Source organism: Chondrus crispus, genomic scaffold (assembly GCF_000350225.1).
Source record: "Chondrus crispus Stackhouse genomic scaffold, scaffold_30, whole genome shotgun sequence".
Taxonomy (NCBI): Eukaryota; Rhodophyta; class Florideophyceae; order Gigartinales; family Gigartinaceae; genus Chondrus; species Chondrus crispus.
The window spans coordinates 107553-135458 of record NW_005179203.1 but is presented as its reverse complement, the minus strand read 5'-3'; the positions used below and the strand labels follow the sequence as shown (position 1 = coordinate 135458).

Genomic DNA, 27906 nt, shown 5'->3' with positions numbered 1-27906 from the left:
GGACGGATGGGCAACTGTTTCCGCGTGGGTTAAGGCTGATATTGAGGGATGTGGTCGGCAGCGGGAACAGGTCTGCGTGGCTGCGAAGGAAATGCGACAGCTTGCATGACAAGGGGGTTGCAGTGGAGAACGAGGAGGGGGGGTGGGGGTGGGGACCAATTAATAACGTTGTCCGTAAAATAACGCGTTGTTTTTTTCCATTTGCCCAAAAACTCGCTGGACGTAAAGTAAACCCGAGTTTGAAAAATCCCACCACGAGTTTTGCGGACTGACCTCCAGCAAGGTAATGTACCTGCCCGCAACAAACGCAAGTCTGGTACATCGTTGTGCCGTCCGACGGATCACGTGCACCTGGGCGAATACTCGCTGAAGCGAATATTGTAGCTCGCCACAAGGATAGAATAGTTCTCAGTCGAAAGGGCGATGTGTTTCGTCTTCTTGACGGGCTGAGGGGGGCCGTTTAGAGAGGACCGCTTTTTAGAAGCTTCTACTTGTCTGTCTTCTGCGATTGCTTTAGCGGCATATGTGACAGATCTTGTGGTGCTTCGATCCGTTGATGGACTCTGGTTAGATGAAGTGATAGGGGCGTCCATGACGCAAACCGGTACGAACCGTGCAGTATGAGACTCGTTTGTGCTGATGAGAGAGCGGAAACCCCACTTCGTTTTCCTTCAAGACGGGTCGATCCGGCACTGCCGTACAGTAATCAGGCGGACGTGAAAACTCGTGGAAAACTCACATGTCCCGAGTTTTCGGTATGCTGTGAGTTTTGCAAAACTCGTTGTCTGAAAATGTTGCAATCAGAAAATCCGAGCAAAACTCGCGGCCAAAACACGTGTTTTCGCGACTTTACGGACAACGTTCATGAACATAAAAAGCATGAAAACCCCAGAGTTCACTTTATCGAGGCCGAAATGCGCACTAGAAACGAACCATCAACGACTACAGAAGCTATCCATACGACTTTGCCTCAGATTCGAACGCTGAAGCCTCCTTACGCGGCTTTGTTCCTCATACAGAAGTGACTTGAGGCTCGACGGCAGCCCCGATTGAACTAGATTCGCGTCCGTCATAATACAACTGAGTTCGTTAGATAGAGCTTCTAATGCTCCGCGATACCGAGCAAGCGACGGTTTGCGTCCTGTCCGGTCTTTCGCTGGCACACTAGAGCGATCGTCCTTACTATCTGAATCACCGTTAAATTGATCTTGCTCAATGCCAGTAAATGCCCCAAAATCCCCTAATCCAAGATCAATGGCTTGACCGAGAGCTGACTCTTCTGATATAGACTCTGGATGTGGCAGAATTAAAAGAAAAGGAAGGCTGGATCACAATGTGAAGTGGTCCAGATATGAAATTGCGCCCGTCGACGTTGCCCGTCGATGGACAGAGTCAAGGAAAGTGACGTTGTGTTCCTTACTGTACCCGTAAAACGGGTACACGTGTACACGAGCAGTTCCGCCGCCGTGAACTGCCTCGGTAAGGCGAACTCAAAGCAAAAACCAGCCTGTTAAGACACGCCCTGAGGGTGTGTCTTAATCAGGGCGTGTCTTAATAGGCTGGTTTTTGCTTGGGCCATTTGCGGATCTTAGGGTGACAGGTGCGGCTTTTGATGCCCCTGGGGAGGTGAAGTTCTAGCCCTGGGGGTGTTTTGGGGGCGACTACCCCAATTTGGGTGGCATTGAAGGGTGATGTTCCTTATTCATCCAATTCCGAGGGTGACGTCGCCCTAAGAAAACGACCTTTTGAAACATGCCGATCTTTGTGTGTGTCTATAGGGCGACATTGGATCGTTTTCTGAGATTGATGTGATTTCAGTTGGAAATATAGGGTGACTTCATATGCGAAACACCGGCAACTTCTACCCACTCTATCTACATACAATTACATACAGTATTTTCCATACCACGGAAGCATCTTTACCTATAGTGTTTTCATCCCCATAAAGCTGTCTCATTGCACAATCAGTAACAGTACGCGTCTCAGAACGACAAAGAGAGCAAGTATACTTCCTCTTTGATGGCGCAGGTCCGTTCTCATACCAGCTCTTCTTACGTTTTCCCGCGTTTTTCACTGGCCTCCCACGAGGAGGAGGGATAGCTTTGGGAATTCTTAAGTTCTGACCAAAAGCTACTAACCGTTTGGCTTGTTTGATAACTTTGTCGACAGAGTATTGCGCCGGCATTGAGTAACAAAAGCTGTAGTAATTCTCTTTCCATGCTTTCGTCAAATGTCGCCGCGCAACGTGCTTATACAAATTATTAGATCCGTACTTCTCACATATGACAGCTGTTCCGTGATAGCAAGAAAAACCGGAACCATCTCGTGAATGCATGCAGCATGAAGGGGGCGTGTTTGGCTCTGAACTCATGACTACATGCCTCAAACGCGTTCCGTCCACCACGCTTCGTACCGTCGCCTCCATTTGCCCCGTTCCCTCTACAAACCTAACAGACTCCTTATAAACTCTTGATCTCTGAATGAGTAGCGCAAGACGTTGTTCAATTTGAGGTGGTACAGGACTCTTACAGTTCATTGCAGTTGCTTGCCGCTTCAAAAAGGCAGTTCGCTGTGTCGACACAACTTTCTCCAGCATCTTTTGAGGCTCCACTGTCCTGATGTGGTTTCGTAGGGCGTCGGACATACCACTTTCAGCTCCTTGAGATGTCGTGATTAGATCTTGCAACATCGAGCATGCTATGTACATCTCACTGTCATCAAACCTATTAAGGTAATCTGACATCTTCATCGGGAAGTCTTTTTTGGCTTGAATAACCTCATCCCTGCTTGGGTTTCGAAGCGCTTTATCGTACATGCGCACACCAACAACCTTTCCCGCACCCAGTGCTGTAGCGAGATTTTTTCGGACATGCAGTGGGTCCAGGAACAATTTCGCGTGCCGCATGCACCGCTTGTACGCTGAGTCGATTGATTTCTCCTGGTCGACCATTGTCGTCCTCGTAGGTACATCAAACCCTGGGATATCCGCGGCGGCAGCAAAAACTTTCTCCCACGTGTCCATTCCCTCAGCTCCCACGAAATGGGCGAACACCAAGGGGCAGAGTTGATGGTTAGTGTCGTATCCGAACACTTCAAATGTGGTTCCGTAAGAACGGCGGCCCAAACCCTCGCAATGAGCGGCATCCGCTGCGCATGTCATCCTGCCCTTTCTACAGAAAGCTTCTGCAACCATCGGGATGAAGAGGAACCCGCCATAATATTTACCCTCATCCGCAATATCCGAGACGTCCACATCCTCTACATTAAACCCGGATTGTAGGGATCTTAGTTTTTCAGAGTATGAAAGTTTTTGCTGTTGTTTGTATATGAATCGTGCAGCCTTGATGCGCTGCCCCTTCATTTCCGTACCGGACAAGATGAAAATGTCCACCCTGTGCCCCAATTCCCTCAACAGATCAGAGCATCCTTCCAGGGCAGCCATGTCAACGGCTGGAGCAGCTGAGATGTATCTGTTCAGCTCGCGCCTCACAGCGCGAATGTGTGAGTTTGCTGGTTGTCGACGATAAATTGACTTCGCCCTTAAAATGGACGCTAGGACGCTGGTGGGCATGTCAGGGTTCAAGGCGAACTCATCACGAAGCGTCCGTGCGGTCTGCTCAGCGGTATACGCCGGTCTAATTTGACAGGACTTTCTGTCGACTGACTGCCCATAACACTGGTTTTCGTGCTCTTGGAACCGATTCAACTTCGACAATCCCGATTTCGGTTGCCGATTAAAAGTGAGAGTTGCGGCACAGTACTTTCGTCGACAGTCCATGCGCACCATTTCGAAGTTTTTCACCACATTCACTCCCTCCGGCACACCCAAATTCGCAGTATATGCTCGAATGAGCTGCTCGCAGCGCCATCTTCCGGAAAGCTGAATCCCAACCTCAGGGGTATACGGGACGCATCGCCGGGGAACCCACGTCATCTCTGCTACTCTATCCGCCGCTATTTCCGCCATTGCCTTCCGCTGACTTCTCTTTTTTGACGCTCTCTTTTGTTCCGCTCGCCGTTTCTTCTGTTCGTCTTCAGACAAAGTTCTGAGGTCAACTGGCAACACCCTTTCAGCCGCAGCTGCTGCATCACAATCTTCTCCATTGCTGCTGGTGTCTTCAGGCGTGACGGCTATGTACGCTCCGAAATCAAAGTCATCGTCGTCATTACATTCCGGGCGAGGGGAACGAGAGGAATCTGCTTCATCTTCCATCGAACTTTCTTCTTCGGCATCAACATCCTCATCGTCCTCTTCCTCATCCGAGTTCACCCCGTCACCCCCCTCTCTATCCCAATCATCGTCAGGCGCCCCAACGAACTCCGCTTCCTCACCATCTGGGCCGTGACCCATTTTAGATTCAAACTCTCTACCCAGGACATCGGTCATAAAATCGGTTCCGTCAAACGAAGATGTATGGATCCTGGGGGAATTATTCCGAGCCCCTCCTTGGCTCTTTGATTCATGACGATCCCTTCGTTCCCTCCTCTGCCTCTCTTCTCGTTTCCGCGCCTCATTATCCATACGTGCTCGTTCCTGATAAGACATTATCTTCTCTCTGCGCTCCCTAGCCATCCGTTCCCGCCTTTGCGTAATCGTCTCAGGCTTTTCCACCTGACATATGTCTTCGTCTTCCGTTTCCCATTCTTGTCTCATTTCCTTCTCCCTCCGCTGATGTCCCCATTCACTTTCTGCTGAGCCTTTTCTTTCCCTCTTTTCCTCCAATGCCTGCTCTTTTTCTCTCTCCGCTTCCTCCCTCCTCGCACGTACTCTCTCCTCCTCTAGCCCCTGCTCCCTTTTTCGTCTCAACTCCTGAGCTCTTTCTTCTTGCATCCTTTCTTCACGATTGCGACGCCCCTCCCTCTTTCCCTTTCTTCACTTTTTTCCGTTTCTTTGCTCCTATCCACGCCTTTTTCCGCTTGAAAAGACATGATGAAGAAGGCGGGTGAGGGCATTGCGGCGAGATGTGCAGGGGAGGAGCTGGGGAACGTAGACGCCGAAAAATGGCGGGTTCAGAAGGCAGAACGTACGCCGCGTGACCGCGCGTCACCGTATGCCACTGTGGTGGGCACTGGGCGGCCTCTATAGCCACACTATATTGTTTCAGTTTTGAGAGCGCTTTATCCAGCGCGAAACCGTGCGTTGGCGTGCTTTTATAAGGGTGACATTAAAACAATCATGCGTTTCTAGGGCGACTTTTCTAACATTTAGGTCTCTGCCGAAATGCCACGATGGTATACGTTTTTATGGGGTGACATCCCCGAATATGAGTTTGTCGGAGGTGACTTTACGATCGTTTTTCTGTCACCCTAGAAAACGTGCATTGTCAACCCCTGAAAAGGACACCATGGACCAAAATCACCCTACTAGCAAAGCACTTTTTAGTAGTGTCGCCCTATAAAAACCCCCACCGCATTGAAATCGCCCCACGTAGATTTCACTTTGGCCGGGTGTCGCCCCAAAATCTACACTTTGACCCTTTTTGCTTTGCCTTGCCCGGTTTTGCCAGGAATACTTTTAAATTCTTAACAAATACCGTATGCTTCTTGTGATGCCAAGAACTGGTCCGATGCCTCCGACCACCGGTCGTGGCGGAGGCGACGGCGCCTTTATTTCCTACTGAGTAGATAGCGCCTTATTGGCATTGTCCTATTTGTACTTTGTCTTGTCTGGATGGAACCAGATGATTTTTGTCTTGGTGGCGCGTTGGCTGAGCGTCGAACTTGGTTCTGGATGGAACCACACTCCCCCCGACGCGAGGGCAGCGTGTCCTGTATTTCTATTACGGCGATGTTCTTCTTGTGTGCGCGGTAGAGTGTTGTTTTGAGGGATTTGGTGAGGATGTCGGCGTATTGTTCGATGGATGGTATCCGCCGGATGTTCAATTTTCCCTATTGTACTGTGTCGTGGAGATAGTGATATCTCACGTCGATGCACTTCCTCCTTTTCGTCCCGCCCATGCTCTTCGCCATTTGCATCGCTGCTGTGTTTTCCACATGCAGTGTGGGCGTGCTGGTGGGGAGTTGTATTTCGCGGATGAGGTTGTGTAGCCAGAGTGTGAGGGCCGTTGTCTCGGATGCGGCGATATACTCCGCCTCGCAAGTGCTTTTTGCGACGATGGGCTGTTGCTTCGCAAGCCACGGTACTGGTGCTCCGCTGATGAGCGTTACCATGCCGCTGATTGATTTTCGGCTTGTTGCGTCGTTCGCATAGTCGGCGTCCGAGTATGCACAGATGGTGATTTCGCGGTTTTTTCCGCTGGCGTGAGAATGCCTTCGTCTCGAGTAATGTGGAGGTACTGTGCGAGTCGTTGCAGCAGATTCTAGTGGCGCTGTGTCGGTTTCTTGAGCGGGCGTGCGAGTGTGGTCGCTGTGAATGCTATTTCCGGTCGCGCGCTGTCCGCTATGTATCTAATTTCGCCAACTGCTTTGCCATATATCGTGGCAATGTCAGCTCGCGTTTCCTCTTCGTCGGTGGGCGGATCCATTTTTACGCCGTCCAGATATGGGGTGGTCCTCTTGTTGCATCCCGTCTGCGCGAGGAGTGTGACAACGCTGTCGATGTGCGACGGTTGGGAGATGTGTATTCCCTGAGGTTCGTACCTAATTATCCAGTTGACGTACGAGGTCGGGCGTCCCATTCGTTTCACTGTCTATTTTTGTTGGAGTGTGTGGTACAGTGAGTCGATCATGGATTTTGTGGTGGCGATTGGTAGAAAATCGTCCATGCTTATTCTGACTATCAGCGTGTCCTTCCCTTCTGTTTTCGTGAAGAGGGACGTGTCTGAGCGCATTTGTTTGTACCCGTGACTCTTGAGGCGTGCGTGCAGTTTGGTGCTGTATGTGTTGGCGGTGGCGGGTGTGCCGTATACTTTTCCTTTTAGTTGCCCGTGCGTGGCTGTGTGCTTGAAAGATCCGTCGAACCGCCTTGGTTGCCATACGAACACTTTTCTTTTGTGTTGGTATGCCTCGTGGAGGTACGCTCCAGATATGTCGAAATGTTCGATCTCCATGTTGCAGGACGCAACGATGGCGAAAAGGGTGCGGATCGTGCTTCTGTCGGCCATGTATGTCGCTGTCTTCTCCGGACCGTAATGGGTGTGTGGCGTCATTCTGTCTCTGCGGATCGAGCACCGTGCTTTGTGTTTGGTGCCTGTGTGATCCCTCTTGTAACGATATGTCATCGTCGTCGGGATGATGTCCCGTCTGTTGGTGCTGTCTGTCTGCGTTCGCCAGTCAATTGCCTTCATCTGGTCAAGCTGGTTGAGTTCGGTCTCGTGTGCGTCTGCCCATTTTTTGGCGTCTGGGTATTGGCGCGCTTGCTTGAGAGTTTTAGGGGAGGCGGTAGTGTTGGTGACAGTCTTCGGTATGTGTGCTGGTCTTTGCGATTTTTTCTTCGGCGTGCTCTGTGTTCTGTACACTGCCGTGGTGTTTTCGCAGGGATCTTGCTGCCTGTGGTAGGCTCTGAAGTCCGCTGCTCGCATTTTGCTGTACCTTCGGGTTTGAAGATTTTGGACACAGATGTGTGTCTCGTCCAGTGCGTACATGTATTTCACTTGTGATGCCTTGCTGTGCAGTTTTGGCATGTTGGGTTTGAGAATGAAAGTATATCCCAGTTGTCCGAACGCTATAATTTTTTTGGGCTGTGGCTTTTGCTGATACCACAGCGTGTGAGGGATTCCTTTTACCCCGTGCTGGTAAGTTATGTTGTATTTAAATACAGCATCGCTCAAGACGTCTTGCCAGTACACGTCGTGTAGTTTGCTGTGTGCGAGCGTGGCTCTCACTTTATCCATGAGTGTGCGATTGATTCGCTCGGCCAGAGCGTTCTCCTGCGGCGTGTATGGCGTTGTCGGTCGGTATTGGATTCCTCTGTGTTCGAGCTGCTTCTGTACTTGTTTGGCGAGGTACTCTTTCGCGTTGTCTGTCACGAGGAGTCTCGGCTGCTCTCCATTTTCCGTTGCTATCCTATCGATGGCTTGGATGATTGTGTGTGGCCCTTGTGCCCTGTTGTGGAGGCAGAACACCCATATGTATCTCGTGTTTGTATCGATGACAGTGAGGAAGCAGGGACAGTTATGTTGCGACGGGGGGTGTATTGGGCCGCAGACATCCGAGGAGAGACTCTCTTCTCTTTCTGCGTGGTGTGCGGTGCAATTGTGTGGCCTCGTGGCCGTTTTGCCGTGTATGCACCCGGTGCATGTCATTTGTGCACTGGTGTCTGGTAGGCCTTTTGGCATTGCAGGGAGTAATTGGTGTCGTGAAATGTGAGCTATGGTCTTTGGGTTGGCGTGGTTGAGGCGGATGTGCCATTCAGCCATTTTCTGTGCTGCAGCTGTGGGGATTTGTTGTCTCGACGGTGTGGTGGGTGTGTTTCGCAGTGTCGGTGTTTGTCGTCGCGTTGTGTTGAAGGGAATTTGATCGCTGCGTCGCCGTGTGAGGGGGGGTGTGATTGGGGGTGCCTGCCTTTTTTTGGGTGCTGGTTTGGCACGGGTTTTGCTGGTCGTTGTTTTACGGTTGTATGTCCTTGCTCCTTTGGCTGTTGCTTGTTGTTGGAGGCCGTACTGACCGTTTGGGAAATGTGCGGTGAGTTGTGCTGGTGGCAAGGGCGTCGGTTTATGCTGTGTTGCTTTGGTTCTGGAGAACGTCACGTGTCCGTGTGCTGCCAGGTCGTGTACCGATAGCAAATTTTCCTTGATTCTCGGCGCGTGGACGGCTGGTACTCGTACGCTATTCCTCTTCTGTGTGATCTTGATTGTGCCAGTGTGTGTGATCGGGACGCGTTGGCCGGTTGCCGTGGTTGTTAGTATACCGTTGCTGGGTCTCATACACGCGAAGGTTGTAGCGGTATGAGTTGGATTTGCTCCGGAGTCGGTGATGAATTTTTTCGTACCTTCGCGCGTGTCGTCGCGTGTTTGCAATTTTTCTTCGATCGCGTGTAAACGATCATGCAACTGGTGCATGATGTTGGTTTCGTCAGTCTGTGTGTCGCCGTTTTTGTGCGCTGCTTGCGCTTGTGCCTGGGATTGTTTCTGTTTGTACCTACGCGCGTGGCAGTTTTTTTGTTTCGTGGGTGATGCCTCCGTGGATCGTGCACCATGGACCTCTGTGTGCTGTAGGTTTTGTGTAATGAGGTTTGTTGCTCACTGTCCGCCTGGGTTGCATTCTGGTTGCGCGTTTGCGCGGTGCTGGTGTGGGTTGTTGGGTGTGCATCTGGGTGTGCAATAGCTGGACTTGCTGCACATGGTTGATAAACCCGTTAAGGGTGAGGGGTGGGTTTCCTGTCATGATGATGGCTAGTTGTCCCATGTCTGGGTGCTGTGCCAGGCCCTGTACCATATACCTCACTGCGGTGCGTTCCACATCGATATTTGGGAATTGCGCTACTTTCGTCCTGTATCGGATCTCTCTGTGTTTGTCAACATAGTCGTTGAGCTCCTGTCCCTGTTGGTATCTTGTGTTGCGAGCTTCTGCATCGAGGAGCTCGTGGTTCTCCGTCGACGATGTGTGTCCACTGTAGTCCTTATGAGGTGACAGATTGTTTGAGGTTCGTAACGTAGGATGTGGGGTGGCAGGATTTTGATGACTTCGTTGGTGAGACTTTGCATTATGGCTTTCCTGATCATGTCCGCTTTCTGTTGTTCTTGCGGTGCGTCCGTGTCTGGCTCGATGGTCGTGCTTGGTGGTGTGGTGAGATGGTGTGCTGCCTTGATCGTGCGAGCGTAGATCTCAAGTGCATCGTACCAGTAATTGTGATTACTTGCTGTGAGGCGGGGTAGTTGTCCCGGGGCTGATGCTTGTTGATCTGTCATTGTTCCGTGGACTTAGAGCGCTGGGGACGAGGGTCAGTGTGGTGCGCGGGGTGGCGTTGGTCTCGCGCGTTTGTCGCAGTTGGGATTGGGGATCTTGTGCTGCGGATGGGTAGTCAGTGGTAGTGTGTGGTGCCCATAACCTGTGATGCCAAGAACTGGTCCGATGCCTCCGACCACCGGTCGTGGCGGAGGCGACGGCGCCTTTATTTCCTACTGAGTGGATAGCGCCTTATTGGCATTGTTCTATTTGTACTGTGTTTTGTCTGGATGGAACCACACTTCTTAAGCCCTTGCTTTTCTTAACCACATAAATTAAAACGTAGGAGCCACTCATAGCACGCCAAGTCACTTCTTTTGGGCAAAGCAAAGCAAACTGCAGCAAAACGGGGCATGTTAAGACACACCCTCAATGGGCTGCTCGGAAGCGCCACATTTCGGTTCACGATATCGAGAATTTACTCTGTATTCGCTTATTTATTATTTATATATGTATTGAGCTTTAAAAAGAAGTACTGTACTGTTGTGACCACTCCTGGACACAATGAAAGCCAGGCCGTTTGTTGGAGTCAAAATTTCAAGTTTTATTCATGACTGTGTCGCTGGCCAAGCCGACTGAGTTGAATCGGTCGTTGCCCTTTTACATTGTGAAAGATTTCAGAGTTATCCATGCTGATCTACAAGGGATTAATCTAACTTTAAAGTGAAGTAGCAAGTAGCTGTAGGAATGTGTCAATTTGTCTGCTGAATTTTGTTCCGTTCTCGCTGAATTAGTCCCCATCAAGGATCCTAAAAAATACCAAACAGGATGAAACGATACCAGGGCATATTGATAATTAAGTGCAAGAGACACTCCGATCACCTCCACTCCGGATGAGCAGTAGTGTAATCGATCAATGGAATAGCTTCTCCATATCGTCGTGATACAGTAGAAACATCAACTCGATCTCAGTAAGTGCCTTCCACTTTCTACTCCGACACAAAAGGCTAGTTGGGGCGGCGCTGCTCGAGAATCGACTCGGGCACCTCAGAAATCCACCTGACGCCCTTGCCCAAAGTCCTTTCGATCGTCTTCTCTTCTGGTTCTCCTGCTTCTCTTTCGTCTGTTTGTGTCCCCCCTCTCCTTTCTCCCAGTCTATCCCTCCTTATCTACTGACTTACCAGCTCTCGTCCTCCCCAAACATTGCGCTTCGTGCTGGTGGTGTCTCCTTACCCGCTCTTCCCTTCGGCGCCGGACAAAGAGCGCACCACCTGCCGCCCCCACCTTCGATTCCCTCAGCGTGTCCACGGGCTGACTACACGCTCCCTTCTATCGGTCCGCTTCCCCTTCGACTCACCCTATCTGCGCGCCCTCGATTTCCCCCCATCCTCCACAGACTGCGCTCTTTTCCCACGGCCTCCCACGATCACCGCCAGTATCGATCGCCCTGTCTTCTGGCCCCAGAGTTCCCTTCGTTCCAGTCTCCCGCGTCCGCGCATCCCCTGCGAACGGCAAGGCACACAGGAGCACGCTCTCGGGACGCCTGTGAGGCGTCATAGCATGACACGTAGCCCCGAAACCAGATGTTCCAACATTAGTCCCTTTTCCAGACTTCCATGATCGCCTTCGGAAGCACTACAGATGAACAACTTCGGGTTCGGGAATGAAAGACTTCGACGCTGTGAGGGAGGAGGGTGGTGAGATCGGTCCGCTCATTCTTGCCTGTGCGCAGCGTCGGCGTCAGATGCAGTTGTCCCCTCCCTCATGCGCGTCGTCCATGCTGCAACCACGGCCTCCGGAAAGTCTTGCTCGGATGTCCATCTCGGGGACTTCCGACCCCCCAACTGTACCCGAAACATGCGACGAATTTTTCCGTCGTTGTCTTCCTCGTCCCTCATCCGGCCAATCTTTTTTATCATGCGCAAGCTATCTGGAAATACCCCTTCACGAGGGTCTGCCGTCTCCACCGTGGCTTTGCTGATCTTTCCTAGTCTGTTGGCGTGAACTCGTGCCTCGCGGTTCCCTTTCTCTGACTGTAGCAAGTGACTGGTGTGGGAGAGACGTTTCTCCACCACGTACGGACCGACCCAGGGCGGTGCCAGCTTGCTTCCCTCTTGACCGATCAGGTCCGGGCTCCAGACCAGCACGCGATCTCCATCCTTGAATTCGACACCCTTGACAGTTGCGTCGTACTGTAGCGCCGCCCGAGACCTGGAATCTTTGCCTCTGATGATCAGCGACTTGTGTAGCTGGCGTATGTGGGTTCGCAAATCGTAGGGCTCGCCCGACATCCGGTCAAGCTCTGCATGACCCCAGGCCATAAAAGGCTGAATTCCGAACATCGCTTCGTATGGGCTCATCCCAGTGGCTTTGCTTGTTCCCGAATTGTACCTGAAGCATGCAAGGGCAACGTGGTTGTCCCAGTCTTCCTGCCCCGTGCTTACAAAGCACGCAATGTCCTGGGCGAGAGTGCGGTTGAACCGCTCAACGCAGCCATTCGTCTGAGGTTGGAACGCCGTTGCAGTCACCCTTTGAACCCCCAGCTGCTCAGCCATTGACGTGACGACTTCTCCGATAAAGTTCGGACCCCTGTCCGAGAGAAGAGCTTCCATCATACCAAAAATACTGATCCATTCGTCGAGCAGAGCCTTGGCAATAGTTCCCGCCTTTTCGTTCGGGATGGCTACAGCACGAGCAAAGCGTGTGAATGTGTCTACGATTACCAATATCTTCAGGTTTCCCCGGGTAGTCCTCGGCGTGATGGTCTGGACATCCACTGCCACTTGCGAAAATCGGCGGGGAGGATGATAAACTTGCATGCGAGCGTTGCGTCCGAGTTTCGCTGCTTTCACCCCTGCACATGCGACGCATTCCTCAATTTTTTGCTGAACGTCCCTCTGCCATCCCCTCCACCAGAACCTCCTCGCCACCCTTTCTGGCGTTCGCTGCAGCGCCTAGTGGCCGGCAAGCTTTGACCCATGAGCATACTGTAGCACGGCGGGGATGACAGATCTTGGGACGACAGCGCGCAATCCAACGCGACGTCCAATGCACAAGACCCCGTCTGGGTCTAATATGAACTCGTGCCCTTTCCCGCCTCTGACTCGCTTCAGCAAGTCAGGGCCTCCTTTAAGACAGCATGGACAGCCATGTTTGGATGTATATGTTTTGCGATTTTCAAAATATTACATGTCCAATAATTTAATGTATTGTGTCAGCGCACCGTGATCCGTAAATTGGCTCAAGGGGTGCATCATACCGGGCTATCGATAGGGAAGAGGGTAGAAAGGATGTGTTTTTGGGTCTTGGTTTGGTTCTGTCGGGAGACGAATCGAATCTCCTTCGATTGCCAGCCTCCCGCCTTTTTTCAAGTGTAGAGGGGGGTCGCGATAGAGTGCCATCTTTGTTAGTGCCAGCTCCGATATAGTGATACCCTTTTGCGGGTGGCGCGAATTTTGAGCCAAAAACTAAGGGTCTCCAGAGAGGCAGTTGGATGGACGTACTGCCCGAGAGCCGCTGCCGCCGCGGAAAGATATTATGCAGTTGCTTACTAGAATAGAGACTATGGCGGAAAAAGGCAGGGTCGATGATGCAATTGGACATCTGCAAAAGTGTAGGCTGGCATTTATTGCTGCGAAAATGGAGGAGGTCAATGCCACGGCTCGGAAGCTACTAATGACATAAATGCTTGATTAGACTTGAGTCTGTAGTGAAGATGCAAAGTATGAGTGATGGCGTCTTGCGAACGGTCTTTCTGAGCAGTGATGCAAGGAAGTGGCTGCAAAAAAGCCGCAAATCTCATTATCTTACAGTGCCTGGTTCGATATAGTGCCGTTTTCGGCCCACTGACAGAGGGAGGCACTATATCGCGATCTCCGTGTACTGGCATTCAGGGACGTCAATAAAATGATTAAATTGAATTTTAATGTATGCTAAATTGGATCAAGATTGAATTCAATCGCACTTATGCGGTAGGCGACAGCCAATGGTGTGCTCTCGTATGGCACGTTGGTAGCGACAGCTTCCATTATTTTAACTTTGTGTGCGCCATCATACTGTTAAGAAAAGTATTAAATGGACCAATCAGGTGCACGCTGACGTTCATACATGTCCAAACATGCCCATCCATGCTGTCTTAAAGGAGGCCCTCAGAAAGCTCCTCCCCTTGCGCAGCTTGCAGCGTCTGCGTCGAAAACCCACCAGAAAGTATGCGCGAAATGCCCCCTTGCTCCCCCATTGCCTGGGCTGCCTCTGCAGTGTCACTGGGGGTGGAAATCTCGCCGAAACAGCGTTGGCAGAGCCGCTTCGGGACCGCATCGCGACTGAGGGCATCCGGTACCACCATGGACGCTCTAGGTGTGTGCTTCACCGTGAATTCAAAGTCCTCTATCTCGACCATCCACCTGGCCAGTCGTCCGCGTGGGTCCTGGAGACTCATAAGCCACTTGAGTGAAAGGTGGTCCGTCTCCACCACGAGCTTCTGTTCTCCGTGCAAGTAAAATCTCCACTTTCGCAAGCCGTGGACGACTGCGAACCATCGTCGCTCATGACCCAACCTGCTGTGAACATGAACATGTTATGATCACATTTCGACATCTCCTCACACACTTAATCCCAAGTGCAACGCTATTTTCCAGTAAAGCATTATTTATACATGGCAAAAACCGCCATACTGCCTTCCAAGCTACGTCATGCCTGCCTCTCAGAGGCATTCATTCTGTGGACACAAACGTGCTATTACTACATTTCGACATTACCTCACACATTCTATCTCGAGTGCAACGATGTTTGTTTATTGAGGCTGTGACGTGCCAAAGATGGCCGCATTCCCTTCAAAACTATCAAACCGTCGTCGCCCAGAGCCAAACCTGGTGTGTACATCCACATGCTCCTATCATATTTTGACATCATTGTGGCTGGCCCGCCAACCTCACCCACTTTACATGAAGTTTAAGAGAATGCGTATCTGGAGCTTGTGACTACAGTGAACCCTCTCAATATGGATACGCTCGGTGGACGTAATCCGTATCCATTTGCGGAAGATATTCACATCCGGAGACCGTATCATAACGGTGTCACGGTGCATCTCTCAGAATGTCTGTGCTTTACTTAAAAAATGTATCTCTAAATGTATTGAATGCGCTCTGCTTGCGTAGTTATAAGATGACCTGTGATGTTTACCCTATTTTGCAAATTGGGCAGAGACCCAAGTTGCGACTGCGCGTTCGAGATATGGGCTGGTAACTGACGCGGAGCGCTTGAACTTTTTTGTAGAGATATCGGGACGAAAACCATACTTTCCGTTGATGATGCGGGACATGACAGCTTGAGCAGGAGGTTTAGAAAGGGAAAACTGTACTGAGGCCTACCTCGCAAGGGCGCTTTGTGACGTCTGCTCCTTGCTCTTTTTGCGCCGTTGGAACTCTGCACATATTTGTTGCTTTTGGGCGAGGTTAAAGCTCAGAGCGCTTCATCGACGATTGTCGCTTGACGGGGGCACATGGATACGGTGCTGACAACACGCAATGTTTGCGATCAGAGGAGATTTATTGGGGGAGGACCAACAGGTGTATATGCTAGAAAGATGTTTTTGTCGAGAATGATGATAATTGCGGAGCCTCAGACGGGGATTGGAATTTATTGAGCAGATTGTGAACGGATTGATCCAGAATGAACGGTTATGGGGTAATTTGTGCCTTGGCCGCTCAAAAGTAACCATAAAATACGTTTTAAGTAGGAGGGGTCTGTATGATATGCTTATTTCACATTGAACCCGATATCCAATTGAGGAATATTCCACAGACATTGTTTTTTGGTAAAAATTTGTAAGCTACGGAGTCCGTCGCTCGACTTTTTTATCCGTTTACGGAGGATATCCATATGGAGAATGATCCTTATCGGGAGGGTTCACTGTAATGAAGAAGGCTGGATTCACGTCAAAACTTCCTATTTATCGTTGCTCAGAACCAAACCTGGTGTGGACATCAACATGCTACTATCATATTTCGACATCATTGTGTCTGGTTCACCAACCGCACCCACTTTACATGGAGTGCAATGGAATGTGTATCTGGAGCTTGTGACTTATGAAGAAGGCTGGATTCACGTCAAAACTTCCTATTTATCGTTCTTCGGAGGACCCGGGCGACGATTCGCGGTCTTGAGGACCAGCGTGGCCGTCGCCCGACGGGGCGGATGGGGATCGCATAGCGGCCGGACTCAGATCCGCCGCTTCGGAGCGGATCGAGGGCTCGTAGTCTTGCCTCATCTCAACGCGATCGGACGCGGAGGGTTAAAGGGCGTATATAGTATATATTAGGGATGTAGGGATGTAGGTGTGGTTAGGTATTTTTGAGTTGTGCTTTTGTGCTTTTGTGTGCTTTTGAGGAAAGTGTGCGTATGTGCTTTTGTGGTTAGGGGCTTTTGTGGTTAGGTACTTTTGATGCTTTTATGGATTTTGTGGATTTTGATGCTTTGTGGATTTTGTGGATTTTGATGCTTTTGTGCTTTTGATGCTTTTGTGCTTTTGATGCTTTTGTGCTTTTGATGCGTTTGTGGATTACAGGAATGTACGGATTAGGAAAGATTAATGGATCCGGTGGTATAGGTTTTATAGGTACTTTTGTGCTTTTGTTTGTGGGGATGTGCTTTGTGCTTTTGATGCTTTTTGTGCTTAGGTACTTATCTGACGCGATGGGGCTTAGATGGAGGGTAGGATTAGGCCGAGCGGTGGGCTTAGGAACGATCAGAGGCTTAGCGAACAACTGGGCTTAATCTAGAAATAGGCTTAGGTCGGAATGTGGGCTTAGGTTGGTAGGCTTAAGTCTGGAGGCATGCTTGGGTGGGCTCAGGCTAGAACGTGTTTCTAATTTAAATAATTTCGGGAAATGTATGATAAATCAGCCAACCGCATATGCAAGGGTGGTAGCCCAGTGGGTAAGGTGTCAGCGGTGTCAGTAGTCTCGGGAGTGTTAGCAGTCCCAGGTTCGAGTCTCAGTGGGGGGTGTGGAGTGAGTCGGTTTTTTCTGATTGGTGCGGTTCGGTAGACGTGAGACGGTGAGGTCTACAGTACCACCGCTTACTGTACACAACGCAAATGATGTTTTGTTCTAGTTCCCGGTGTAGCATATCTCCCTCCCCGTATTAGATTTACATTAGATTTGTAACTGTAGAGCCCGAGCTCTACAGTACCTCGGTGCGCGCGCGCACACGTGTACCCCACGTGTACGGGGGCGTGCGCACACACGTGTACGACACGTGTGCTGCCAGCCCCGACGGCTGACAGCACTACAGTGTAGGCCGACCTGCACAACTGCAATGCTATGATAGGTTACTCTGTATATTAAATATGAGCGGACCGCCGGCGGTGGAGGGCGACAAGCACGGACTTGTCAAGGATCCTCCACCTTGGTCCGCTCGCTTACTTTTAGGTACTTTCATCCGTTTTACCTAGTAGTAGCACCGTGCGAGGGTTGAGGACGCGCGCAGCACGCCCACGAGCCGGCTCGGCCTCTGCCCGTCGGTACTGGATCGTCACCTAGTACCGCTCCGGGCCGTCGAGTCGTAGAACCGCTCGTGCGTGCGCGTGTCCTCCCCGATCCCGCTCTACCACCGCTACCTCGAGCCCGTGCTCGGTACCGTGGATGGGCCGTGCTTCTATCTTCCCGCCAATCGGGGTCTTTCTCAACTGTCAGTACTCACCCCCCTCGTCGTTGGGGGTGATTATACTACAGTGGTCTCCCGACCTAGAAGACTCTCAAGATCGAACCGAGAAGACTATCATTTACCTCCGCGTCCGTACGCGTCGAGATGAGTGGCGAATATCTCACCTCGATTCGCTCCGAACCCGCCGATGTGCGAGAGGCCGCGCTCCGCGTTCGAGTCGGCGACGGCGACGCTGGTCCTCGAGACCGCGAACTGTCGCCCGACTTCTCCGAAGGACGCGCTCGCGCGATGTACGATCGCATCGCCGAGTACATCGAGGATGTCCGGACATCTCTCCGTATCGACGTCTCCGACAGCGTCTACGCCCGCTGTATGGATGAGTTGCGCTCCCTCCGCGAAGGAAGGTTTGAGCGCGTAACTCAGTCCTTGGAGAACCTGCGCGGTCTCGTCGACCAGTTACAGTCCCGTTTGGTACTGGTCGAAGAGGCGCGCATCGAGTCCCCCGCGGTGGACATTGCGGGTCGACCCGTGAGTGCAAACTCCGGGGTCCGACGCGACCCGCAACCCTTCCCATCAGCCGAACAGATGGGAGCGTTCGCGCACATGGCGGCAGAACTCAACTCAACGCGCCGCCGTGCCCGTGAGATGGAACAGACCTCGACCGAAAGGTCGCCCGGAGCCCCCTCGAGAGGGCCCGGTGCCCCTGTTCCTCCGGGCGCATCCGGAGCGCAGGAGTGGCCCCCGACTGGTGCCGCCACCAGTTGGAGGGCGGAGGACATCAAACCGACGGCGGATGCGAACTTCGCGTCTGAGACTCAAGCCCTGCCGTATGCATCCGGAAGCATGCGGCATTCACGACGGGTACCGAACGAACCCGACCATGGCCGTGGAGGAGTCGCCCGGGGATCAGGGGAACCGATTCTCCCGTTCGATCTTCGCTGGGGCAGCTACCAGCCAGCGGATCTTACCGCGCATCCCGGCCTCGTCGACGTCCGAACGTTGCACGTCACGGCGTTCGGAACGTTGGACCCGGGCTCGAGCCCGTCCACACCATGATACAGGAGTTCAGCGCCGTCACGAACTACCGCATGTATCGGTTGGACAACACCTCGAGGCTCGTTACCTCGGGTGACGCGGGACGGATCGCCAAGTACATCCAACGCTGCCGTGGGTTCCGTCCCACGATGAAGAGCTTCGACGGTACAGACGCGATTCAGTTGCTCCCGTTCCTGAAGGATATCCGGACAACCTTCAATGCCCAGCACCTGACCGAAAGTGTTGCAATCCGCGTCTTTGCTCACTTCGTCGAGCGGGACGCGGAGCGGTTGTATACGAGTTACACCATGCGCGGCCTCCGCGCCGGCTAGCTCCACGACGACACGAGCTGGCCTGGTCCTGTCAACCAATTTATCCAACGCTACCTAACCGACGACGTGTTACGGGAAGCGTTTGATGCTGTCGCGTCGGCGCGACAGCTTCCTCACGAAACCGAGAACACGTTCGCAGACCGGCTGGAATCCGCAGCGTTCCGATGCACGGCCGTGTTCTCAGAACAAACCCTCGCGCAATACTTCGTGCGCGGGTTGTCCGCTGCGACCCGGACCCCAGTGGCAGAGACGGTAAAAACTGTTGCCCGGACAACAGAAGACCGAACTCTCAACGATTCGCCGTATCGCAACGGCCGAGGGTACAACCTACCGCGCTCGTCGCGGGTTGCCTCTGCCGGACTCGAAGCTGGCAGCGAAGGGAGTCTGAACTCCAAGGTCGCACGGAACGAGTTCGCCGGCGACCGCCCTCCACATTGGAGAAGATGAGTGGCAGGCCGACCCTGTCCTCATTACGCGAGGCTTCGACCGGGCAGGAGGCCGACCCCCTACGCCAGCTTCCACAAGTTCGACCGGAAGCTTCGAAACGGCGTTCGCGCACACGCTGAGGGCCACGGGTGGTCCGAACCACAACATGGCCGAGCTGGATATCTCCTGTCGAGAAGGAGACCGCGGGCTGCCTAACGTGCCTCGACTCACCGATGAGGAGGTACGCCACGCGGCGACTTTCGCGTCGACCGATGGCAGCGCGTACATTTGTTGGCTGTGCCGGACGTACGGCCACGCCATGTACGCGTGCCCGTTACTGTTGCCTGAACAACGTCAGTTCACGGCGTACAGGAACTACCGCTATCAGATGGAGACGCGCCCTAGAATGCGCAATCTCAACCAGCAGTCTACGCGGGCAGACCGAGGCCCGCGTCGAGGTGACCCGGGCCGATCGGGTGGGGGCGTCCGTTATGCCCCTCGTGAAGGCGGGTACCGATACCCGTGGACCGATCAAAGGGATCGACGTGACCCTCGTCGGATGGATACGCAATATCCCCGTCGAGATGGGCGAGGCGACCGGGGCCGACCCCCGTTGCCCCAAGGGGTACAGAACGCCATCATGTACCTCCAAGATTGGGCTTGGAATCCAAACTCTCAGCCCACGGAGGGAGGCAGGGGAGAGCCCGTTCTCTCCGCCCCTCAAGTATTGCAACGGCCGGACGTTGCAACTCAAGGCCACGAAGTATCCGATTACTTCATGGAAGATGCCCAGCCGGGATGGGGAAACCGTCCCCCATCCGTGCGGCCATGGGCCCGTCGAAGCGCTAGCGAACGATAGCCAAGCGAATAGCACTGACAGCTCGGGTAGTTCGAAAACCCCGTAAAGGCGGTTACGTTCGCGCGGTCGCGTGAACCGTCTTGTCGCACCAACCTAGACCCGTCCCTAATTATTCCCGGCGGAGGAGGGGAATTTTTACCGATAATATTCCCGTCGACCCCACACAAGCGCACTCAGACACCCGTAAGCTCGGTGCGAAAGGACGAAGATGCCAAGGCAACCGTGAGCCCGGCGCACATGGAGGAAGGCACTGTGGCACCCGTGGGCCAAGTGCCTAACAAGAAGCGCATCGACCGCGCCAGCGACTTGACCCAGGGGGACCCGGGGCCGCCAGAACAAATTAAGCCGCGTACGAACGCGACTCGTCGCGGGGACGCGACCAACCGAAGGGCGCCCCGCGACCAAGGCCGAAGGACGCGGAAAGGAAGCCGGAACCGGCGCCGGCGGCCCAAGCGGAACGATCTCGCTGAACTGGGCACGCCGAAGGTGGTCGACGGCGTCATCTGCCTGATGACGTCGAAGATTTACAACGTCCTTGGCTCGATAGCCACGGAGGGAAATGCCTTCAAGCCCCGCACGATCGCCGTTGATACGTGCTCGGGGTACAATCTGGTGAGGAAGGCCGACCTTTCTCCGGGTTGGTCGCGGTACGTCATCGGCGACGCGCCACTGCCACGATTGGCAGGCGCAAATAACAACCCTCTCAAGCTCTCGGCCGTCGTACGTCTGGCCGTGCGGTTGAGGAACACGACGTTCCGAATTCCGTTCGTCGTGGCGGACCACCTCGCCGTTCCGGTCCTTCCTGGCACCGCCTTCATCGATACACACGTACGACGTATCGATATTGAAGCTCAACGGTTGGAGCTCGGCCACGGTGGCTCCGTTGCCATCGCCGACGGGAAGGGGGAGCCCACTCCCCCAACCAGGCGGCACGGACGTCAGACGAGCCGGGCTGACGCACGCGACGAAGCCCTGCAGGCGATCCGAATCGCCCTCTGGGTTACCATCCCCGCAAGGTCGCAGCCCCGTGTGCGCGTAACCACTAAGGGGACGGGCCTCGTGTCCATGGAGCCAAAGCCGTCACTCCAACACCGACATGGAGTGAGGCTGACGAACGGCGTCGTCGAGGTCCTGCCGGACCAGACCTTCGACGTCATCGACGCGAACTTTTCGCGACGAGAAAGGCGGCTTCCGAAACACACCGTTGTGCGATACGCCAAGCGCAACCCCCTCGCAATCTTGACGCCCGAACGTCGAGTCGCCGAGGGGATCGCGCATGCGCTGCACCTTACCAACTTAACCGATAAAGTCGGGAAGGCAGGAGCCGGTCGACCAAGCTCCGACGAGAGGGGAACCGTTGAGAAGGACCAGGTGGGTACGGACGAACGGCCCCTGAAGGCCAACCAACGACGGGAGGCACCGTAGGCCCCCAGAAAAAGGATCCCGAAAATCCACCGATGGAATGGGAAAAAGAAATCGACTTGTCATACATCGATGATGACAAGTTCCGGGGCCACGTGTTCGAGATGCTCCGTAAGCACTCGAGTCTGTGGAGCGGTGCGCTCGGAACGATCCGAGCGACCGAACACCGCATTCCCCTCGAACGAGGTACAAAGCCGATACGTTCAGTGCCCTACCGAAAGGGGCTGGCTATGCGTGAGATGGTCGCCAAGGAAGTCAATAAAATGTTGAACGCAGGGGTAATCGAACCGGCGAGCACCAAGTGGGTGTCTCCCGTGGTGCTCCCAAGTGGGTGTCTCCCGTGGTGCCCGTACCGAAGAAAGACGGCTCTCTTCGGTTCTGCGTGGACTACGGGCGTCTCAACGCGAAGACGGCAGCGGATTCGTATCCGCTGCCCCGGATGGACGACTGCATCGATTCGCTCGGAGATGCAGTTGTCTTCACGACGTTGGACTGCAATTCCGGTTATTGGCAGATCCCCGTCGCTCCGGAAGACCGGGACAAGACCACTTTCACTACGCATATGGGAACGTTTTGCAATTTGCGTATGCTGTTCGGGCTAAAAGGGGCACCGGCCATCTTCCAACGTGCCCTCGACATCATCCTATCTGGCGTCCGATGGCAGATATGCCTCGTCTACCTGGATGATTTCATCGTGTTCTTTCGTACGCACGGAGAACACGCGAAACACCTCGACACTGTCTTGAGCTTTTTGAGGAGCGCCGGAATCTCCCTCAAGCTCAAGAAGTGTAGCTTCTTCCAACCGCAGGTGCAATACCTGGAGCACGTCATTTCCCCGGGTAAGCTGAGCGTCGCTGAAGCGGCGGCGGACGCTTTCAAAACGTTCACGTTCCCGAGGAACTTGACCCTGGTGCGGTCGTTCCTCAGGGCGTGCAACGTCTACCGCCGCTTCGTGAAGGGGTTCGCGAAAATTGCGCGTCCATTAACGGACATGACGCGCAAAGACACGGACCCCGACTTCGAAAACCGGACGGAGCCGCAACTTCAAGCATTCGAAGGGTTGAAGGAGCGGATGATTTCCCGGCCGATCCCACCATTGCCGCGATACAGTCAGCCGTATATGATCGATACGGATGCTAGTGCCTATCAACTGGGCTGTACGTTGCTCCAAGAACACGAGGAGGCGAATGACTGGAGACCCGTCGGGTATTGGTCGTAATCACTGTCCGAGAGTGAGCGCAACTACAGCGCTACGGAGCGTGAGTGCTTTGCCGTAGTGTGGGCCGTCCGCACACTACGGCCGTACATCGAAGGTACCAAGTTCACCGTCCGGACGGACCATGATGCCCTCCGATGGCTAATGTCCCTCACGGAGAGCTCCGAAAGGCTTACCCGGTGGCGACTGCGTTTGGCGGAATACGACTTCACCATCCAGTACCGCCCTGGGCGCGTGCACCAAGTGCCCGATGCCCTGTCCCGCGTCGTTTCTGTAGTATAATCACCCCCAACGACGAGGGGGGGTGAGTACTGACAGTTCGGAAAGACCCCGATCGGCGGGAAGATAGAAGCACGGCCCACACACGGTACCGAGCACGGGCTAAAAGTAGCGGTGGCAGAGCGGGATCGGTGAGGACGCGCGCACGCGCGAGCGGTTCTACGCCTCGACGCCCCGGAGCGGTACTGGGTGACGATCCAGTACCGACGGGCGGAGGCGGAGCCGGCTTGTGGGCGTGCTGCGCGCGTCCTCAACCCGCGCGCGGTGCTACTCCTAGGTAAAACGGACGGAAGTACCTAAAAGTAAGCGGGCGGACCAAAGTGGAGGTTCCTTGACAAGTCCGTGGTTGTCGTCCTCCACCGCCGGCGGTCCGCTCATATTTAATATACAGAGTCACCTATCATAACATTACAGTAGTGCAGGTCGGCCTGTACTGTAGTGCTGTCAGCCGTCGGGGCTGGCAGCACACGTGTTGTACACGTGTGTGCGCGCGTCCCCGTACACGCGGGGTACACGTGTGCGCGCGCACTGAGGTACTGTAGAGCTCGGGCTCTACAGTTATAAATGTAATCGAAATCTAATTCCGGGAGGGGGATATGCTACAGTTTCGCCAAGGGTCACCGAAGACCCTCGCCCAGTCGCCGAGGTGGATGACGACATTCCCACCTTCCACGCGGGCACGACCGTCCGTGACGTGTCGGACGAGCTCGCGGACCACGTCTGCACCGCGAGCTGCGATCATAAGGCCGTGCATGTCTTCGTGACAACCAGGAACCAAGCCGGATCGCGAAGAAGGTCCTGCGTCCGGACGCGCGACGAACCGAGGGGCGACGACGAGACCCCCGCTCTTGAAGGACCCACATCGTTCTGGGAGGAGAACGACGAGGTAGACGCTGTCGACATCGAGCGCGCCGAAGAACTCGAAGTTGGCGCGCCCGCCTCCACGGTCGCCCCTCTGCAGAACGACCTTCCGGCCTCTCTTACGTTAGAGGAGATAGCCGAAGAGCAACGCGTGGATGACTTCTGCCAGACCGTACTGGCACGACAGTCAGAGTCCCGCGACTCAGCATTCTTCGAGGACCACCAAGGGGTGCTCAAACAGAGATCCCCCTTCGACCCTGACATCATACAGGTCGTGGTGCCTCGGACGCTACGGGCTCGGCTGCTTCAGCTCTGCCACACACCAACCATCGCGGGGCACCGGGGCCAGAACCGTATGTACTTCGCGCTCCGTTGCGAGTACTACTGGCCCCATCTCGCAGCAGATGTTCGCAGCTACGGTGCGAGGGTGTCGAACCTGCGCGATGAACCGTGTTAAGTTGCGGAAACACCTCAACCGTTTGAAGTTGTTCCCGGCAACACGGCCGCTTGAGAGCCCCATCATCGACATCTTGGGATCGCTACCGAAGACTAAGGCAGGGAAACGGTTCCTTCTCGTAATTACGGACTGTTTCACCAAGCTGACTCAAGTTGTGGCACTGCGGACCGTAACCGCGTACACGGTCGCCGTCGCGTTCTGCGACGCGTGGGTATTTAAATACGGCGTACCACGCTCGCTACTGTCGGATAACGGACCGCAGTTTAAGGCGAAGTTCTTCCACAGCACGTGCCGTCTCCTGGGGGTGACGAACTTGTACACTTCGGCGTACCACCTCCAGACGAACGGGCAGGTCGAGCGATACAATCGGAAGATCGCTTCGATGTTACGCAATTACGTCAGCGAACATCAGGACGACTGGGACGTGTACGGGGGGCCGCTTACGTACGCGTACAACTCCCACGTACATCCTACCACGTGTACGACGCCCTTCGAGCTCGTCCTCAGCCGACCACCGCCGGAGTTCTCTCTACGTAGGGCCGACGATGACGCGTCCCCGTCCGGTAGGGGCAACGCGCGCGATGAGCTCCTCAAGACGTTGGAAGACAAGATCGAGAAGGCGTACGGGAGCCTGCGTCGGACGCAGGCCCGGTACAAGCGCGACATCGACAAACGCTTGCGACGGATTAACACGCGCCTTGCACCGGGTAATTACGTCTATCTGAACCCCACCGATGCGGCAAGGACGTCCAACAAACTCGCGTCGCCCGCCGTGGGGCCATACCAGGTACTCTCCAACGACCGGCGAACCATCACGGTCGATTATGATGGTGTCACCGAGCGCGTCTCCGCAAAGCGCTGCGTATACGCGCCTCCACCGACGGGCGTGCCACGGGCGAGCACGACAACCCCAAGTGACCTTGCCGACAAGGTCACCGAGGGCACTCAGTATGCCGTGGAACGATTACTCCGGCATCGAGCCATGGAGAACGGAACAATCGAGTTCCTCATCAAGTGGGCGAGTTACGACACGCCCACCTGGACCGCACGGACTCACGTCCCGGAGGAGTTGGTGTCTCATTACGCCCAACGCCTCTGGAGACGCACGGGCAGGAGACCTTACCTCGGACGCGAACGCGGACGTTCACGCTTAAGGGGGGGACCTCAACCGTCTCGTTCGGCTACATTCAACCGCTCCGTTACGGTTAAATTAGTCCCTTCCGGTTAGAGACCAAGGCGAAGTTCGGAAGCCAAGCCGTATTCGACTCCCGAACGCCATGGACGCGAGACGAAGGAACCAGAGGGTACGGACTGTCTGAATGGGGAGCGATCCCCGGTAGAGCCAATGTGACCAGAGCCGGACGACAGAGTGCGCGAGTAAGCCAATAGCCCCATTTTCGAACCGAGGGGCGAAACGCACGGCCGCAGAATACGCAACGGTCGGAACCCGTGCACACGAGAACACCACGGAAGGGCACGTTGCCACCTAAGTGCAATCCACGACCACTGCAACACGCCCGTTAGCGGAGATTGTGCGGGTGTTCAGAAAATTGGAAGAAAATAAGCCTGAGGCGCGTACAGTACTCTGTTCGTACGCCCAGCGGAAAGCGCTGGCCACAGTAGAAATCGGCCACCACCCTCGAGAAAATTAACGGAAAACGTGCGCACGACGGGCGCAACGCACGTGCGCGAAGATACGCACAGGCGGCTTGAGGGACACGCCATACACTGTAGGACGACCGGCCGTGGCATTTGTACCCCCTAGGACGGGACCACGCGACCGTCCGCTGCATGCCGTGGAGCACGCCATCCTCGAAGGGATCATCAGATGCCGGGCCGCGTCGTTAGGGACGCATCCGACTCCGCCTGCGCGTCCGCACCCTCAACCGGAATGGCGAGGGGCGCGCCCCAGCCACCTGTGGCGAGGGACGCGAAGAAAGGAACGTTCGCCGAGCGCCCGCGCCCTCGCAACCGATGACGAAGGGCGCGGGGTAAAGACATTTGCCGAGGGCTCGCGCTCCCGCCACCGACGGCGGGCGCGCGAGCAAAGAAGAAGACGAATGCCGTTTGCGTTCGCGCCCCGCCACCGAAGGCGAGAGGCGCGCGCGAGGAAAAAGACGAACGGCGCACCCGCGGCGCCCCCGCCATCGATGGCGGAGGGCGCGCGAAGAAGAAAAGATACGCCCACGCGTCGCGCCTTCACCCCGATGGCGAAGGGGGCGCGCGGACAAGAACACGAGTGCCGCTCGCTCCGCGCCCTCGCCCCGATGGCGAGGGACGCGAAGTATAAAGGCGTTCGTCGAGCGCCCGCGTCCCTCGCCACAGACGAGGAGGGACGCCAAGTATGCGGAGGGTCGTCGCGCCCTTGCCCTGATGGCGAGAGGCACGCGAAAAGGAGGACGAGGTCTGACGAGAGGGGCAAGACTATCCCACGGAGGCTGCGGGAGAGAAGGAAAACTCTAGGGATAATGGGGGCTCGAGGGTGAGAAGCCGATCCAACCAAGGGGAGCTCGTCAAATTGAGCGCCTTGCAAATTGCCAGTAAGCGGTGCCCAATGCCGGACAGAGGATCCGACCAATGGGAGCTCGTCAAACTCCCCATGGGAGTGACTCCCACCTCCGCCAAACCCTTTGCATTTCCCCCTCCTTCATCCGCGCGGTCCACAGCGGACCCGGCGGAGAGGTCGTCTCCTCGAAGTGGGGATGGAATGGCAGCGCGGGCTGGGGTTAGGCAGAGCCCGTGACCAAGAGCGACGGACGAGAGCGAGCCACGCGCAGACAAGATTGTCACTGGCGACAGACTCGGTCACAACGCCCCGCTCTGCGACCGGATTCGCCTCGCGGAAGTCAGGGGATGGCGAAGGGGCACGAGGTCTAGGACGAAGTCCGCGGGCGTTGCCCTCGCCCCCAAGGGCGAGGGACGCGAAGAGAGAAGATATATACCGCGCACCCTGCCCTTGCCGCCGACGTCGAGAGGCACGAAGAAGGACGCGGGCGGCGCGCCGCGTCCTCGCCCCGAATGGCGAGGGACGCGCGAGGCATAAGACGTTCGCTGTGCTCCGCTCCCGGACGACGAAGGGGCGGGACGTGAAGAAATGCGATCGTCGCTCGCCCGGCGCCCTCGCCCCCGCATGGTGACGAGCACCGGGCGGATAAGACGAATACAGCGCGCTGAGCCCTCGCCCCCACATGGCGAGGGGCGTAAAGAATGGAGACGAACGCCGCGCGTTTCGTTTGCCTCGCTACCGACGACGAGGTCGCCCGTGGGATAAGAACGTGCGCCAGGAGTCGCGCCCCCGCTCCCGGATGGCGAGGGGCGCGAGGCATAAGACGAACCCCGAAGGCCGCGCCCCTTCCTCCTCCGCGTCGAAGAGACAGAAGGGGTGGGGGTACAAAGACACGAGGGCACGAAGGGGAATTAGAAGAAAAAGACCGACGCAAAGAACACGTAACCAAGGAAACAGTTTTACTGTGGTCCGGCGACGGACCCCCCTTCTTTCGTCTCGCTGACGAAGAGACGAAGGGTTCCGCGCGGTTGACGACCAGACCGCGCGGTTAGCTGCTCGTGT

General features: G+C 54.9%; 1 protein-coding gene; it reads right to left on the bottom strand.

The window, feature by feature from the left end:
• Positions 1 to 13690: 13690 nt before the first annotated feature.
• Positions 13691 to 13814, bottom strand: CHC_T00005588001 (hypothetical protein). XM_005717416.1 is given in 2 exon segments: positions 13691 to 13718; positions 13719 to 13814. 1 exon segment carries the CDS (start codon positions 13812 to 13814, stop codon positions 13719 to 13721), a length of 96 nt encoding a protein of 31 aa, XP_005717473.1. The 3' UTR covers positions 13691 to 13718.
• Positions 13815 to 27906: the final 14092 nt, after the last annotated feature.